This window comes from Telopea speciosissima, chromosome 6, assembly GCF_018873765.1.
Source record: "Telopea speciosissima isolate NSW1024214 ecotype Mountain lineage chromosome 6, Tspe_v1, whole genome shotgun sequence".
NCBI classification, from domain to species: domain Eukaryota; kingdom Viridiplantae; phylum Streptophyta; class Magnoliopsida; order Proteales; family Proteaceae; genus Telopea; species Telopea speciosissima.
In genome coordinates this window covers 51,368,072-51,386,522 of record NC_057921.1, presented here as the reverse complement: position 1 = coordinate 51,386,522, position 18,451 = coordinate 51,368,072, and the positions used below count along the sequence as shown (strand labels likewise).

At 40.6% G+C, this 18,451-nt stretch overlaps 1 protein-coding gene across 2 annotated transcripts in view; it reads right to left on the bottom strand.

The window, feature by feature from the left end:
- LOC122666114 (autophagy protein 5) overlaps positions 1-18,451 on the bottom strand; it is a 74,577-nt gene that overhangs the window by 39,280 nt on the left and 16,846 nt on the right. For both annotated transcript variants that reach the window (XM_043862228.1, XM_043862227.1), the window contains exons 2-3: positions 15,425-15,549; positions 3,620-3,686 (exon numbers count right to left, since the gene is read on the bottom strand). In XM_043862228.1, coding sequence (XP_043718163.1) covers positions 3,620-3,686; positions 15,425-15,549 — 192 coding nt within the window. The remainder of the gene's footprint in view (positions 1-3,619; positions 3,687-15,424; positions 15,550-18,451) is intronic.

Here is an 18,451-nt window from a genome sequence, read left to right as displayed (position 1 = left end):
TGGATTACATATGCCAACACTCCCCCTCAAGCTGGATTATACAAATAAGTAAAGAAAGAAGATCCAGCTTGAACTAAAGAAAAAAGAACTCCTAATAATGCTAACACTCCCCCTCAAGTTGGCGCATACAAAGTACTAATGCCTAACTTGAACAAAATGGGGAAAAATTAAGTTGCAACAAAATCCAGCTTGACATATGAATGCAGCTCCCAAATAAACCTTCAAGAACTTGAAAAAATAGATCTTCAAAACTTGGGCAGACTTGATCAGCAAACCGGGACTGGAATGTCTTCCAAAAAAGGCAGCTTTCACCAATCTTCTATTGGTATCCAGTGATGAATCTCTGAATGATAATCTTGAAGATAAGTAACTAGGGTAGCGAGCAGATGAATCAAGCAGCGAAAAAAATCAACCCAACTGTAGAACCTCATATAGGCATGCAATAATCAAGCATCTTCAATACTTTAATGCCAATCTCCCCCTTACGGCAAACTCAACCCAATAATGAAGGATACCCAATAGCAATGGTGGAAACACTGATCTTTTATGTTTTACACCAAGTGTTCCTGCGAGTTTTGCTTTCTGCAATGGCTGCAAGTATACTGTACATAATCCCCCCTCACGTGTAGTAGTACACGTGGACAGAAAATGGATATGATGTAAGAAACAGTGCAAAAGTATAATATTCCAGAATTTTCCAAAAGGTGCTAAAGGTAATGGAAAGAGAAGAAATGGCAATTTAAAAAATACCATAAACTTCCAAGGTGGTTATAGGTATATGCCAAAGGTATGATTTGGGAGGTGGTGAACTGAAAAGAAGCAGTGGGATAATGAATTATGGAGAAAAACAATGCAACATAGAAATTGTCTACCATCTTCAAACAATCAAACAAACACTTTTGATGGAAACTCCTGCAGGGGAGAAACACCTAACTCCAATAGTCAAATCTGATAAGTATACAGATCTGATGTGGAGTAAGGAAAGGCTCCAATCTTCAAGGCTTGATCAATCTTCAAACAAGGAAGAACAAGTGTGCAAAATTCCAATTTATAAACTCTCACATGCTAAATAGAACTGACGAAGATATCTGGACAGAATTGATGTAATAAGCTTCAACAAAAACTTGGATCAGATCTGAATTAGTGAATAATGCTAGGATCAAGCTCCAAAAGTAAGCTGGATATGAACCAATAGAAGAGCTTCACACAACTGAATAGGTTCGTAGTTGCAACCAATAACCTTGGAACACACTGTTGTAATCCCAAATAAGCTGATCTCTTCGACAATGAAAGAAATTCAATCTCCAATAGAAGGATACTCAGTCGCAATAATAGGGCAGCAGTAGTCCACATAAAGGTAGCAATATCATGTCAACCAGTCATGCTTACAGAAGCCAATCAATAGAACCAGCAAATATAAGATAATAACTCAGCAAATCCAATAGGTAGTTAAAGCAGCCAGCCACATAGGAATCAGTAAAATAGGTTGATAATTGGAAAAATCGAGCCATAAGATGAACCTGAACTTTTTTCAATAATAAATCCATGATTGATGCTGAAACTTGGGTCGAATACTCCTCTGATGGTGATAAAAGTCCCCTCAAAAAATCAGCAAGATAGGACATCCCTTCTCCTAAGATCGATTAAAGTCAGGGTTTTTTAAAAACCCTGAAAGTTGAGATCGATTGTAGGAAGGGGGCTTCAAAAAAATTTGATAATGACTTGTCAAAAATTGATGATGTATTTGAATAGATGCTGTCCTCTGCGGCTTGAATGGATCTCCAATACGAATAACCAATCTTTATTTGTGTTTGAGACTTGATCTTCAAGAGGGAGAAACCCCAAAAATTGCAGAAAAAAATAGGACAGCAGCTATCTTGTGTAATAGAACTTCTTCAAGCCATGAACAGTTGAAGTAGAATGTCCCTCTTGATGATAGAAACACCTCCAAAAAACTCCAGCAGCAGCAAGCAACCCTAACCCTAAAATCGATGTGTCAGGGTTTTGTAAAACCCTGAAAAGGAGGATTGATTGAGGTTAGGGGTCTTCAAACACTTGGAAAGAGGCTAATACTAAGGTCGAGTGGTCCTTGTAGTTGGAGTAATCAGCCCTCCAAAAATTAGCAAAAACTAAAACCTGAAAGTCAAGGTTTTTAGTAGGTAACCAAATTAGCAGGTTAAGGAAGTTTTCCTGTAGAAACAAATCCAGCCATCAGAAAGGGTCCAAACTTAGGTCGAGTAGAGCTTGTAGTAGTAGGGAATCACCCCCAAAAATTCAGCAGCATCAGAAAAGGGAAACCCTAAAATCGATTGGAGTCAGGGTTATTCAAAACCCTGACAAGTTGAGATCGATTAGGGTAGGGGTTGGAATGGTTAATGAGAGATGGAAAAAAAGCAAAAAAAGGGAAGTAGGACATTGGAATAAGGTAGTAAGGTGCTGGAAAAGATAGCAAGGGGAGCTCCAATGGTGGAACGTTAGCCTTTTATGATGACAAGGTTCTGATCTCCAAAGAATTCTGGGAAACTCCAAATTGCAGAGATGGTTCCAGCAGTTTTTAATAGAAAAAAAAATAGATATAATGGAGGAGGGCAGCAACTAAATCATTGGATATTGTATTTACCTCATTAGTGCTGCCCCCTTACAAGGATGAGAAGAAAAAAAAACAGAAGAAGGAGAAGCCGAGAAAGAGAGAAGAAGGGAGAGATCGATTGAAGAGATGGGGTAGGGTTTTTTTTCTTTTTCTAACCTAGATCAAACCCGCTCTGATACCATGTTGACAGAATCGTGGGTTAGAAAGAGAGAATGAGAGAATGGAATAACTTATTTTCATTGATAGGTAAGCCCCTCTATTTATCTATTTATAATAGAGGGAAAAATACAAAGGGACCGAAATAGGCGATGTGGGACTAAAACCCACATAGCCGACTGTAGACATAATTACCCCTAACTAACTGTCTCTCTAAGAGCAGTGACTTAAACCTAATAACATAGGAATTAAACTACCCAAAAGGACCAGAATACCCCCATGGTATTCTGGATTACATATTCCAACATAAGGAAATGTAAAATAGTTTAAAAATACACGAGAAATAGCATAACAGAAAAAACAACATCATATATCAGTTGAAAAATGAAGTATATTTTCTCTTTTGCCTATATTTTTCAATTAAAGTCTAAAATCTCAGAAATTTTGATTGAAAAGTTAAGGACAGTTTAGTTTCTATATTTATTAATCTTTTTTTTTTTTTTTTTGGTTAGTCACACAATTATGCTAATGATTAGGAAAATTTCCATTTTATCTTTTATTACATCCCACCAGATGGAGCCCATAGAGTTCCTATTAATTTTTACAAAGATATTCAAAATATTCCCTTAAATAAAGCTTTTAATTAGTTTCCATTTTTCTTTTCGGATGGGAATGAAGAAACAAAGCTTTGAGGTAACCCAAAAAAATGAGCTGCTAGTATTCAGGAAAAATGAAAACATTACTTTTATATTCTCCATAGATTCCTTCAAAAGGAAACATTCTTTTTATGTTCTCCATAGGTTCCTTCATAAGGAAATGAGTCTTACTAGATCGGCACACTTACAAACTAAATAAAGTAGAAAAATTACATACCGTTAAATTCCATGGCCTTTCAGGTTCTAAGCATAGAAGGTCAAAAAGAACACCTGTTGGTATGTACCTGCAAGCAATAAAAGGACACCTAATTAGCATACCCTAAACGTTCCCAACAAATACCTGATAGCAGGTGAACAACAGTTCCCAAGGAAGGAGATGATGAGATACACAGATCATAAATAAGACTAGATAATTCTATCTTCAGCAACTCACACACAAGGAAAGTATAGAAAACACAGTTGAAGGATGTATCTTTACCCCAGAAAGTGATTGGTAGGATTAGAGCAACGCTAATGGATCAGTTTCTTAGCAGATACAGTTTTGGTGAAAAGTTTCCTGGCCTGCGCATATCATGTAGCATGTGTAATTTTGTGACATGGAAGCCTGATGTGGCAATTCGGACCATTAGATATTTGGGAAATGGTCTGAACTGCCCAGGTGTCAATTTCAACTCAAATTAAATCATTTATCCTGCCATGTATGTCCATGCATCCCCTCGGAGGTCCATGCACCAGTTTTGGTAGTCTCAGATATCTCAATGCTTTGTTTTGCCACTTGGCAAACTCCGTTTGTGCTAAAACTTTACATGTGAGCAGGGGACATTAGGGATTGTCCAGAAAATTTCACCCCCATCCAACTGGCCATGTGGATGGATTGGAAAGTGCAGTTCCTATCAAGACTTGGACTGAGCTTTACGCCTGTACCCTGCTTTCCCACCCACCCCAAAAAAAAAATTTTTTGCTAGGTTATAGGAAGTGGTTTTTCTCTCTAACTTATGAGCTGATGTGTGGAAAGTGAATTCCAGAGTGATTCTCTTTCTACTTCTCCTCCTCCTCCTCCTTTACCACCTTCTAAACCTAAGGGTGTCAAATGGGAACCGAAACCAGACTGAATAAACCAAATAGAACCAAGCCAAATAGAATTTGGATATAATCCGGATCTGAAATGTAGGAACCGAATTCAGTTCGGTTATGGTTCAAACCGAACCGAATTCAGTTCAGTTATGGTTCAAACCGAACCGAATTTGGGTACTAATATATTATAATATTAATACATTATAATTATAATACTATAAATATATATATATGAACCGAGCACATGAACCAGAACCGAACTGTGTAAGAACCGACTAAGAATCGAAACCGAGCCAAACCCAGCATGTTTGGTTGGGATATCAATTTTCAGAACCGATTCAATTATCGGTTCGGTTCGGTTCCGGATCACGACAGCACTCTTTGGAACCAAACCGAATACCCAGTTGATTTCCACCCCTATCTAAACCTATCAGTTTAGCCTTAAATAACCCCATCTCAGCTCTTGCACACCCTAGTCCATTGTGCTGGTTTTCACTAATTCTATCTTCTCTCAAGCCATAACAGCTCCCTAACCTCTTCAACTTCTCCAAACCTCTAATGCTCTAAAACCCTAGCCTATTCATTCTGTCAACCACTTATACAACTCAACTCTAATACTAGTTTCACCCTAAAGATCTAAGCATAATTTCCACTTTCCCTTCACCCTCTCCTATACTAGAGCAGCAGCAAATCCCTCTCATAAAAGCCCTTGCGTACTACACTTTGAAGGCTAATTAGAATCCTATGTCACTCAATGTGGAAAATTGTCATGTAGGCAAGCTGGAGCGCTTCATTGGGCTGGGCCAAACTTGTTTGAGAGCCCCAACCGAGAACCAAGTCCAAGTTTGGTTGTGGTCTAATAGAATAGGTAGGCTTTAATTTGGGAATAATATTGTTTAAGATCTGATTTTTATTCAAGTTCAAGTTCAAAGATTCAATATTTATTCAAGCTACTTCAACAAAAAGCTGCTGCCAATAACTTTCTTCCCTTACAATTCATATCAAATCCTGATTTACTGGCTCCTAGTTTGTCTTCTACCAATCTAGGACTACATTAATAAGGTTGTTGTAGACCAAATAATTCAGCATCAGGTTGTTGTAGATCAAATAACTATGTAACGTTGACTACCATCTTCATAGATAAATTGTTGTTGACAACACGAACAAATAAATAATAATAATCTTCAACTGATAAGCATAGTGTCAAGATGTCACTTAGGTGACTGCATTGGCATCTAGGCGGCTTGACAACTAGTGTTGTCTTAATCGCGTAGGCTAGCGTTTTGGTCGACTTAGTCTCTTATTGGTGTCGCCTTGCGTCCAGGCCCTCTCCAACGCCTTGGTTCATCTAGACGTCGTGACAACTATGCTAATGAGCAGATTACAAGAACAGATAAATCTTCAACTGATGACTTGAGCAAATAAGAATAATAGTCTTTAACCTCTCCCTCACATGTAGCATTACATATGGACAAACCATGACTAGTAATCAGGATCTCAAAGGATGAGCATCACAAAAAAAAAAAATCCAATAATCAACAGTAGCAATTAATCTCCAATCTCTCCCTCACTGTAGCGCAAATAATCTCCATGCAAGTACCAATCTTCAAAAAATTTCAAATCCCAAACAAATGTGAATTGGGGCCCACCAAAGCAATAAATTTGCAAATATACTAGACCACTGGCAATGCTATAGAATCTGGCCTCACTTATGGGTCACCAAAGTAGGATAATGGCAAATTTGGAATTAATCCATGCAATCCCAAATTTAAACCCAATTATGGCCCACCCAAGATAGGTAAAACAAAATTACAATGAAGTAGTGTCAATCTAATAATTAACCATAATGTTCAAGGGGCTCTTGGGTAAACAAAAGGGAAGGAATGGCAGAATTGTAAATATCTCAAAATTAAAAAGGGGATGACATGGCTGTTATTTCTTTGAAATCCAATTATAACCACAATCCATAGCTAAAGGGGTAAACTTGGAAAGGTAAAGAAATGGGACACAAAGGAGATTAGTAATTATTGTTTGGGGACAAACTAGGAAGGGAGGTTAATTAATGTACAACAACAACAAACAACAACAAACTCAGCCTTATCCCAACTTAATGGGTGGTTGGCTACATGGATCCAAACAAAACAAAATAGGGAAAACTACTGCCTAAAAAAAAGGGGTGGGGGATGAAGAGAAGGGAAGAGGGGGATGGGAAATGAGATGAGAAATGAAAACTGGAAGATGACAAAAGAAAGATGAAATATGAAAGTAAGAGGAAAGAGGCACAGCCCAGCAACTCAAGAGACTCTCAGCTAAATGGGGTCTACTAAATGGATCCTTGCCCTCCAATAGGCTCTATCCGAGGTCATACTTGGTACAAGACTTAGACTAAGCATGTCCTTCCTCAACTTCTCCTATGGTCATTTTAGGCCTGCCCCTAGATCTTTTAGCTCCTTCAATCGGAATCATATCGCTCCTCCTTACTGGGGCGTCCATAGGCCTCCGTTGAATATGACCATACCACCTCAAACGACTCTATTTGACCTTGTCATTGATCGGGGCAACTCTCAACTCAGCTCTAATACGTTCATTCCGTACTTTAGCCTTCCTAGTTTTTACGCGCATCCATCTTAACATCCTCATCTCTACTACACATAGCTTCTCGATATGACACTTCTTGACCACCCAACATTCTACCCCATACATCATAGCCGGTCGAACAACAATCCTATAGAATTTTCCTTTAACCTTTAAGGGAATATGTCGGTCACACAACACTCCGGACGCACCTCTCCACTTCAACCATCCCACTTTGATTCTCTGTGAAACATCATCTTCTATGTCAACATCTTTATTTATGATTGACCTCAGATGTCTAAAATAGTCACTTTGCGGTATCACTCTTTCCTTAATTCGCACCATGTCAGCATCCCTCATTGTGTGACTAAAATTACACATCATATACTCCGTCTTCGTTCTACTAATCTTAGAGCCTCTTGTTTCCAAGGTTGATCTCCACAACTCTAACTTAGCGTTAATCCCTTCTTTTGTCTCATCCACCAAAACGATATCATCGGCAAAGAGCATACAACACGGGACCTCCTCTTGGATGCTCATGAAGGCATTAAAGACAAAGAGAGGAGCAACATTGGAAATTAAAGAGATAAAACAAGAAAACCAAGTAATGAGAGTAATGTATGGCCAAAGGCTAAACTAGGAAGCACTACAAATTTATGGGACATGAGGGAACAAGGGAAAAAAGAAGGGGTACTTGGGGAAACTAAAATAAAAGATAAGTGATGAAGGAAAAAAGAAGCCATCTTCTTCTTCCTTTGTAAAACCAGAACAGCAGTGTTAGATATATGGCCAGAATACCGTGGGGGTATTCTGGACCTCTTTCCTTTGTTATTTTATTAGTTTTGTATTATGTGGTTTAGTCCCACATTGCTACCATACAGATGTTTACTGTTTTATTACTCTTATAAATAAAGAGTGCTTGGGATGAATAGATCATCCAAGCTTTCCCTAATTTTAAATCTGTCCACATGGTATCAGAGCAGATTTCGAGTTAGGGACAAAACCCCTCCTTCGAATTTCAGTTTTTTTCTCCCTCTCTCTTTCGATCTTCTTCTCTTCTAGTTCTCTCTTTCTTCTCCCTTGTTCTCCATTCCCATATAGGGCAGCACTGATGAGGTGATCATACGATCCAGTTGCTGCCCCCATTACCTCTTTTATGCACTATAATTCTGCTCGATAAGGACCTGCCAAGCCTGTCTGCGATATTGGATCTTCAGTTTTTTTGGAGCTTGCTTCTACAACAACTACAAGGCATTAACTCCTTCCTTTGAAGACCACAAACTGCAGCAGGATTTCTTTTTTTTATTGGTTCAGTTCTTATCTACAGATTTGAAGACCTCCTTGAGATCGATCCTACTATCACAGGGTTTTTTTGCAAAACCCTGACACCTATCGATCTTGGAGTTGTTGCAGCCCAGTGTTCCTGATTTTTCTGCAGGCTGTTTCTTCCAGTATAGAGGGTTAATTGACCTCAGTTGAAGCCATTTTTCTGCAGAATTTTGGACTCCTTATTATCCTCATCGATTTCAGCAATTCAGGTTTTCTCAAAAAAACCCTGCCATTATCGATATAGGACTCTTCACTGCTGCTGTCTCTGATTTTTGGAGTTAGTTCAGCCTTCACTTGAAGACATTATTGGACTTCTTTACTGGCAGTATGGGTGACTCTCTCGATTCTTCAGCTACTTCAGATCAGCCACCTACCGATGGTCACCACAAGACTGACTACCACAGCTTCACACCAAATCCTATTAAACTTGATGGCTCGAATTACCTTTTATGGTCCAGGTCTGCCTCTTTTGCCATTGCTGGCCGTGGTCTCACCAGCCATATTAATGGCACTAGTGTTCAACCCATCGCCCCAGGCCCCGCTCGGACAGGTGGCTTGCTAATAATGGTGTTCTCATGTCCTACTTAATTGGTTCAATGACTACGATTTACAAAGATAACTTTCTTCTTCTAGACACACTGCACGGATTGGGCTGCTTGCAAGGAAACCTACGGGCAGCTTGGCAATGATGCCCGGTATATGAACTTAGGCGTAAGGTCCTCCATACCACTCAAGGTGAACTTTCGCTCAAGTACTATGCTACTCTCACGCATGTGGGCAGCAATTAGACCACTTCTCCGACTTCCACCCATCTACGCTTGATATTGCTTCCTATAAGAAGCATGTGGACAAGATCAGGGTCTATGATTTTTTGGCTGGCTTGAATGTGGAGTATGATCCAATTCGTGTTCAAGTGTTGGGCCATAAGCCTTTTCCCACACTCGAACAATCTTATGCATTGGTTTCATCTGAGGAGAACCGTAGGGCTGCCATGTTGCACCCGCCTATTACTGATAGATCAGCTCTCAAGGCTGCTGCCCCGACCCCTTCTGCACCTAGTGGCACTGCTTCTCTTGGTGATTCTACTACAGGGACTGTTGTTTGTGAGCACTGTCACAAACCCTATCACACCAAAGAGAAGTGCTGGAAACTTCATGGGAAACCGGCTGATTTTGAAGCTAAACGGGCTGCCAAGACAAAGATAAAGACAAAGACCAAGGCCCATCGGATCGAGATCACTTACAGCCCCTACTACTCGACACTGGTCTATCCCAGGATGATCTACAGGCCCTCCTACGTATGCTCAGGACTTCCGTTGCTGCTGCCTCTACTACATCAGCTACTGCCAATTCCTCAGCTCCTTCAGGTTCACACTTTGCCCGGTCAGGTATTCCATTTGTAGGTCATTGTGCTTCTGTGGCTTCCCATCCTTGGATCATAGATTCTGGAGCCACAGATCATATGACCGGTTCCTCTAGTCTGTTTCACAGATATTCTCCCACTTCTGGGAAAGATAAGGTCAAAGTGGCTGATGGGTCCCTTTCTTCAATATCTGGAAAAGGACTCATCAACTGCACTTCCTCTCTTCCCTTGTCTTCTGTTTTACATATTCCTAATTTTACTACTAACCTTCTTTCCATTAGTAGTATTACTCGTGATCTTAACTGCAAAGTCATTTTTTTTCCATCTCATTGTGTGTTTCAGGATCTGGACTCTGGGAAGACGATTGGATTGGGTAAAGTGCATGGTGGCTTGTACCTGCTTGATGACGGTCGCTTCTCTCCACCACCATTGCCTTCTCCGCTGCATCAGAACTCCTTGGTCTCTTCTGAACTTTACCAGTGGCACTCTCGGTTAGGTCACCCCCCTTTAGGAATTTTAGCTCATTTATTTCCTAGTTTGGTCACCCTACATACTAAGGATGACTTTTTTTGTGAGGCTTGTGTCCTGGCCAAACAGACACGTTCAACTTATCCTATTTCAAATAAAAGGAGTTCTTCTTGTTTTAATTTGGTACATTCTGATGTTTGGGGCCCTAGTCGCAAGCCCTCTATTTCTGGTCATCGCTGGTTTGTCTCTTTTATTGATTGTCATTCTCGGAACACTTGGGTATATCTTTTGCACACTAAAAATCAGGTTTTCTCATGTTTTCAGCATTTTCATAAGATGATTCAAACTCAGTTCCAAGCTACTCTCAAAATATTGAGAAGTGATAATGGAACCGAATTTACTGAATCACAATTTCAAAAATATTTGGCTGATCATGGCATTATTCACCAAACTAGTTGTGTTGATACCCCTGCCCAGAATGGTGTGGCAGAAAGAAAAAACCGCCATTTGTTGGAAATGGCCCGGGCTTTGATGTTTGCGAGGAATGTTCCTTCTCAATATTGGGGGGATGCGGTTCTCACTGCCGCCTATCTCATCAATAGGCTCCCTTCTCGGGTTCTTAATTCCCGTACCCCCTCTGATATTTTACTGGGCCATTCCTCCTTTATTGTCCCTCCCAAAGTATTTGGGTGTGTGTGTTATGCTAGGGATACCAGATCTCCAGGCAAGCTTGAGCCTCGTGGGCTCCGTTGTATTTTCTTGGGTTATTCTCCAACCCAGAAAGGTTATAAGTGTTACCATCCCCCTTCCCGTCGTACCTTGGTGAGTATGGATGTTGTTTTCCATGAGACCGTTTCTTATTATTCTTCACCACCTCTTCAAGGGGAGAGTTCTAGTGAAGATGTGCCCTTTGAGATTCCTCCACTAGAGGTTCCTCCGGCTGCTGTCCAGCCTCCTTCGACGGCACCCACACCGCTGCCCAGCCTCCTTTGACTGATGCCCAACCTCCTTTGGATGATGTCCAACCTCCTCCGGCTGTTCCTCCCTCACCTAATGGGAATCCTTTACAGGGGGAGACCATAGAAAATAGTATTGTTAATGTTCCTATTCAGGGGGAGCCGACTCCAGTCCAGAGAACTATTGGTGAATTTCAGCAGAGAATTGACAATTCCAACATACTCACCTACATAAGGGGCAGAACCAACAGAGGGCAGTTGCAATCCACCTTAGCACCAATACCCATCCAATTGCCGGCTCCAGATTCAGATCCTCCATCTCCTGGTAATCCCTCTTCTTCCGACCTACCTATTGCTCACCGCAAAGGTACTAGGACTTGTACTTTACATCCCATATCTCGTGTTGTTTCTTATAGTTCTCTTTCTCCATCTTTTCGTGCTTTTGTATCTTCTCTTTCTTCTGTTTCGATTCCTAAAACTTGGCAGAAGCATCTACAGATGGAAAGTGGAAGGCAATGTTGGAAGAAATGAGAGCACTACATAAAAATAATACATGGGAGCTTGTGACTCTTCCTCCGGAAAGAAACCAGTTGGATGTAGATGGGTCTTCGTAGTCAAACAGAAGGTCGATGGTTCTGTGGATCGATATAAGGCACGCCTGGTTGCAAAGGGGTTCACTCAAACTTATGGAGTTGACTATCGGGAGACCTTTGCACTGCGCGAAGCTCAACACCGTCCGGTGCTACTATCTCTGCTGTAAATCTTGGGTGGGATCTTCAACAGTTAGATGTAAAGAATGCCTTCCTCCATGGGAGCTTGAGGAGGAGGTATATATGGACATTCCACCAGGCTTCTCGATGACAGGACTAAGGGCAAGGTCTCGTAGATCAAGCGTGCACTTTATGGGCTGAAACAATCACCTAGGGCATGGTTTGGCGATTTCACAAGGTTATGATTTCAGCAGTTATAGGCGAGTAATGCTGATCACACTTTGTTTATCGACGAGTTGGTGACAAGGTAACTCTTCTCATAGTCTATGTAGATGATATTGTGGTCACCGGTAATGATGGTGATGCTATCGAGGATTTGAAGCTCCTCCTTGGCCGTGAGTTTGAGGTCAAAGATCTTGGTCCTCTGAAATATTTTCTAGGGATAGAAGTTGCTCGCTCTTGAAAGGGCATCTTTCTTTCTCAAAGGAAATATGTCCTTGATCTATTGATCAAACAGGGCTGCTAGGTGTCATCCTTCGGATACTCCTATGGAAGCTACTACAAAACTTAGGGAGAAAGAAGGTGAGCCTGTTGACAAGGGTGTTTATCAGCGGTTAGTGGGCAAGTTAATCTACCTTTCTCACACACGACCTGACATTGCAGCTTGCTTGTGAGTTTGGTGAGCTTCATGCATGATCCCTATTCCTCTCATATGGATGCAAATTCGTATTTTGAGGTATTTGAAGTCTGCTCCAGGAAAGGGAATCCTTCTATCTCCCACGGGTCACCTTAAGATTGAAGCCTATACTGATGCCGATTGGGCTGGTTCTCCTGACAGGAAATCTATCTCTGGTTACTGTTCCTTTGTTGGTGGGAACCTTGTCACATGGCGTAGCAAGAAGCAGAATGTTGTGGCCAGGTCCAGTGCTGAAGCCGAGTTTCGTGCGATGGCCCAAGGAATTTGTGAACTTCTGTGGCTTAGAGGATTATTACAGGATATCGGTGTTGCTGTCCATCTTCCCATGATGCTTTCTTGTCACAATAAAGCAGCCATTAGCATTGCTCATAACCCTGTCCAGCATAATCGTACTAAGCACGTGGAGGTTGACCGACATTTCATCAAGGAGAAGCTTGAGGCCGGCCTCATTTGTGTTCCTTTTGTGAAGTCTACTGATCAACTGGCTGAAGTGTTCACTAAGGGACTGAGTAGCAAGCTGTTTCATCCTATCTTAGTCAAGTTGGGCATGCATGATATCTATGCTCCAACTTGAGGGGGAGTGTTAGATATATGGCCAGAATACCGTGGGGGTATTCTGGACCTCTTTCCTTTGTTATTTTATTAGTTTTGTATTATGTGGTTTAGTCCCACATTGCTACCATACAGATGTTTACTGTTTTATTACTCTTATAAATAAAGAGTGCTTGGGATGAATAGATCATCCAAGCTTTCCCTAATTTTAAATCTGTCCACAAGCGGCAACGAGGGATTAATTCCTGCGGTAATAGCCTTCTCTCAAGAGACTCAATCAAAGCAACGCTTTAGAGCAATCGATAACAGCAAATAATCAATTCAACATCAGCAATTAATTGCATCAAAGAGCAGCAATCAGCGGTAGATACCATCTTCAATCGATAACAACAATTAATCGACGGATACCAACAGAAATCAATAGCCAACAGCAGCAAATAGCAGCCATCAATTCACCAAATCGTAGCAGGAGCACACCAAGAACCAGAAATCAGCAGCAAGGAGAAGAAACCTCACGTTACCAGATAACCAAGTATGATTTTCATACTAAATCTTCATCAAAACCAGTATATGAAACCCTAGTTCTTCTTCTTCTATGAACTAGGGCTTCCTTCTTCAAACCAGACACCCAAAAAGACTCTCAAAACGGCAATCACTGAGAGAAACAGGTATTGGTTAGTGGTTACAACAACCACTCAGCCTTATCCCAACTTAGTGGTTACAGCTCTGATACAATGTGACAAACCCAGAATCTGTAACCAGTAACTGGAATAGAAAAGAGAGGAGAGAAGAGAGAAAGAGATTGAGGGAGAAGAAGAGAAGCTGAACGATAGACAACATATTCTATCGTACCAGCCCCTGGATCTTTATTTATTAAATAAAACAGAACTACAATAGGAAAAGGACTCTTTCCTTGCTAAGCCTAAGACCTAAACACAATAGAAAAGTAAGAACTTACAATAGAAATAGGAAACAATAAGAAATGAAGCTACACTACTTAACCAAGAATATAACCCCCATGGTACAATCTCTAACAGAAATTACATGTCATTGAGAGACACTAGTTTCTTTTCTCTGGGGTGGGATGATCAAACCTATCATACAGCTCATGGTGAATGACATTCAAATCTTCTTCTACTTTCTTTCCATCTTCATTTCAATCTGTCAAGTCAAATTTGGAATTCCAGGCTCAAGTCTAACTTTTCTTTTCTTTTTCTTTTGAGTAATAAGTCTGACATGTTAAATCTGGAGTTATACACTGTTCTGATTATGTTCTGTTATGGGCCCCGATCTGACTGATGATTTAAGAACCATATAATCAGATTTCCCTTGCTGGACACACCTTCTTTCTTGATCTGAACCTAAATTTCAAATTATCATAGCTTCTAGAATTTAGTTGGGCCCATTACTTGCAATCTACTTATCCTGCATCAAAAAGTTCTGATAGCAATGTGTTTTGGCAGCTGTTATGAGAACCATGATGAACCCCCCAATTTGAACCATCTCAAGACAGAAGGTTTCATAATACTGAAACTACTGATTTATTCTTCTTAATTCAATTGCATAAGTCAAATAATCTATTCTAACAGATTTATTCCCAATCAGAAATCTAAAATCCTCGATATACAACTACATGCCTTCCAAATTAGAAACACCACAGACGTTTTTAACAGGGGAAGTCTCAAACCAAAGGTGTCACCAAAGTACAAAATTCAGTAGAGAAATCATTGGCATGTGTGGTCAACAGTTTAGAATCAACTGGTAGGAATTAAGGAATAAGTATAGATGATTCAATTAAAAAAATGTGTTTTCTTTTCTTACTAACCTGACAAAATAAACTAAACAGTTTTATCAGTGAGATTCTTTCTAATCTTCCCATCAAGGAAAGTATATTCTCTCTAACAGTGCATCTGTTCCTTATATCCAATGAAACTATTTGATGAAATTTTTTCAACACAAATTAGAAAGAAAACCAGGAATGGTAAAGGAAAGTGTTACGACCGCTTATCCCAAAACCTCAAGCTGTTTAGGGCTACAACAATGTACATCAGCATACAACACCCCCCTGCACATGCAGTCCCACACACACACGGCTCTGCACATGACACCATCATGTGACATCAAGGGGCACAACAACAACAATATAGCCTTATCCCAACTAAATGGGGTCGGTTTACCAGGGATCGAACACCAAACCTCCTGGCTCTGATATCATGTTACAACCACTTATCCCAAAAGCTCGAGCTATAAAGGGCTACAACAATGTATATCAACGCACAACAAAGGAAAGAATATCATACCATTTCAGGGGCAATCCTTTATACTCAAACCAAACAGTGTCAACCCCAGGAGGAAGCGTGTTACTGAAATGAGGCTTTATGAGAGGAACTAACAAAGGCAGGTACCCAATCCGAGGACCTAGAATCTGAAACACAAAAATATGATGTACAAATTTTTAAACTAAAGAAATGAACACATCTTTTAAGAAAACCAAAAAAAAAAAAAAGGTAGTGTGCTATGCTAAGTATGCTACAATATGTGTGCATGCATATATCTGTGCCTGTTATGGGGTTACATCTTCTTTTTCACACATTTTTCAATGTAGTGTATGCATTTATAGGTGACAAACTGCCAATATCCACAATAATGATGACAACAGCGAAAACAATTACAACTACAACAGCAGCAGCAACAACAATTCTTACAAGAATAATTTTCAAAATCAAGTGCTACAAAGAATTCATTCCGATTAAAAACTGTGGAATTCCGTGAATACTGGCTTGAGTCAGAGTGACTACAGCCATCTTTATTTATAGTAAAGAGAAGAACATTCTGGAATGAGTACAAGGACAGAAATACCCTTATGACTATTCTACCCCTGAACCCATATTACAACACTCCCCCTCAAGTTGGTGCATACATATCAAACATGCCCAACTTGCTAATTATAGGAAAAAATAACTTAATACTGATTCCCTTGGTAAGGACATCAGCCAGTTGTTCACTAGACTGAATAAATGGGATACAAATTATTCCTTGTTCTAACTTCTCTTTAATGAAGTGCCAGTCAATCTCAACATGTTTGGTACGATCATGTTGAACCGGGTTGTGAGCAATGCTGATTGCAGACTTGCTGTCACAGTAGAGCCGCATAGGAAGATCAGGATGCATCCCCAAATCTTGAAGAAGCCCCTTTAGCCAAAGAAGCTCGCAAATACCCTGCGCCATCGCTCAGAACTCATCTTCAACACTAGATCGAGCCACAACAGCTTGCTTTTTGCTTCTCCAAGTAGTTAGGTTTCCTCCAACAAATATGCAATACCCAGATGTGGACTTCCTATCATTAGGACTGCAAGCCCAATTTGCATCAGTGTACGCTTCTATCCAGAGATGGCTATGTGGAGAGAACAAGACTCCTTTCCCAAGACATGACTTGAGGTAACGGAGAACTCTGTATGCTGCTTCCAAGTGAGAAGAGTGAGGATCATGCATGTATTGGCTGACAAGGCTTACAGTAAATGTGATATCTGGCCTGGTATGTGAGAGGTAGATCAATCGACCAAATAACCTCTGATAACTGCCTTTGTCCACCGGGTCACCTTCCTTACTCTTCAAATGTGTGTTGGGCTCCAACGAGGTATTTGCTGGTTTACACCCAAGCATCCCTATTTCTTTCAATAAATCAGAGGTATATTTCCTTTGAGAGAGAGATATGCCCTTAGCTAAATAGGCAACCTCAATCCCTAGGAAGTACCTTAATCTACCCAAATCTTTGATTTCAAATTCGGCGCCCAAATAAGTCTTCAACTTCTGGATTTCCTGTGCATCACTGCCTGTGATTACTATGTCATCAACATAGACAATCAACATTGTCACTTGTTGTCCTATCTTCTTAACAAACAATATGTGATCAGCATTGCTCTGCTTGTACCCATAAGCAATCATAGCCTTATGGAACCGGCCAAACCATACCCTTGGTGACTGTTTCAGACCATATAGGGCCTTTTTCAGCTTACATACCTTTCCCTGAGTTTCTGAAGAAGTAAAACCAAGAGGTATCTCCATGCAGACATCTTCTTACAAATCTCCATGCAAGAAGGCATTCTTCACATCCAGTTGTTGGAGTTCCCATCCTTGATTCACAGCACAAGAGATAATGACCCGTACAGCATTCATCTTTCCTACAGGAGCAAAGGTCTCTTGATAGTCAATTCCTTGGGTTTGAGTAAACTCTTTGGCAACAAGTCTTGCTTTATACCTTTCCACTAAGCCATCAGCCTTGTGCTTCACAACAAAAACCTATTTACAACCAACAGGTTCTTTTCCTAGTGGAGGACTCACCAAATCCCAGGTCTAATTTTTCTTAAGGGCATGCATTTCTTCATTCATCGCATCCTTCCATTTCTGTTTGGCTATTGCCTCCTGCCAATTGTTAGGGATGGAAACAGAGGATAAAGAAGATACAAAGGCATAGAAAGCAGGAGTTAGTGAGTTGTATGACACAAACTTAGCAATAGGGTGCAATGTACAACTCCTCATTGATTTTCGAACAGCAATGGGTAAATCAAGACTGGGATCAAGAAGAGGCTTACCAGAAATCTGACTAGGAGCAAGACTTGGAGTAGGAACAGATGCCGATTGAGTAGGATCAGTGGTGGTGGTCTCTTTGTACAGTTTGCGTTCAAAGGAAAATCAGTTCCCCGAGCGTACACATTTTCCTTTGCCTGTTGTTGCTGTCCCACTTCTTGTTCTTGACTTGTAACTCCATCTTCAAATCCAATAGAAACATCCTCTATAGTAGGTATCTCAATGTCTAGAGGAGCAATCAGCGGGACCTCTTCACCACTTATAATCTCCCCTGTAGAGGTTCCGCTGTTTAAAGTAAGCTTCAGACTCCCGGAACACTACATCCATAGTGACAAAAACTTTTCGGGTAGGAGGATGATAGCACTTATACCCCTTCTGGGTAGCAGAATAACCAAGAAATATGCATCGCAGCCCCTTGGGATCAAACTTGCCATGTACATGGTGATTCCTAGCAAACACAACACAGCCAAATACTTTGGGGGACATAACAAAAGTCGATTTCCCACAAAGCACATCCAATGGGCAGCGGCCATCCAAAACACAGGATGGAAGTCGATTGATAAGATATGTGGCTGTAAGGACAACGTCAGCCCAAAAACGAGGAGGAACAGCCATAGTGAATATAAGAGAATGAGCAACCTCCAAAAGATGTCGGTTCTTGCATTCAACCACCCCGTTTTCAACATGAGTGTCAACACAAGAGGTTTGATGAATGATCCCATGGCCGTCCAAATATGATC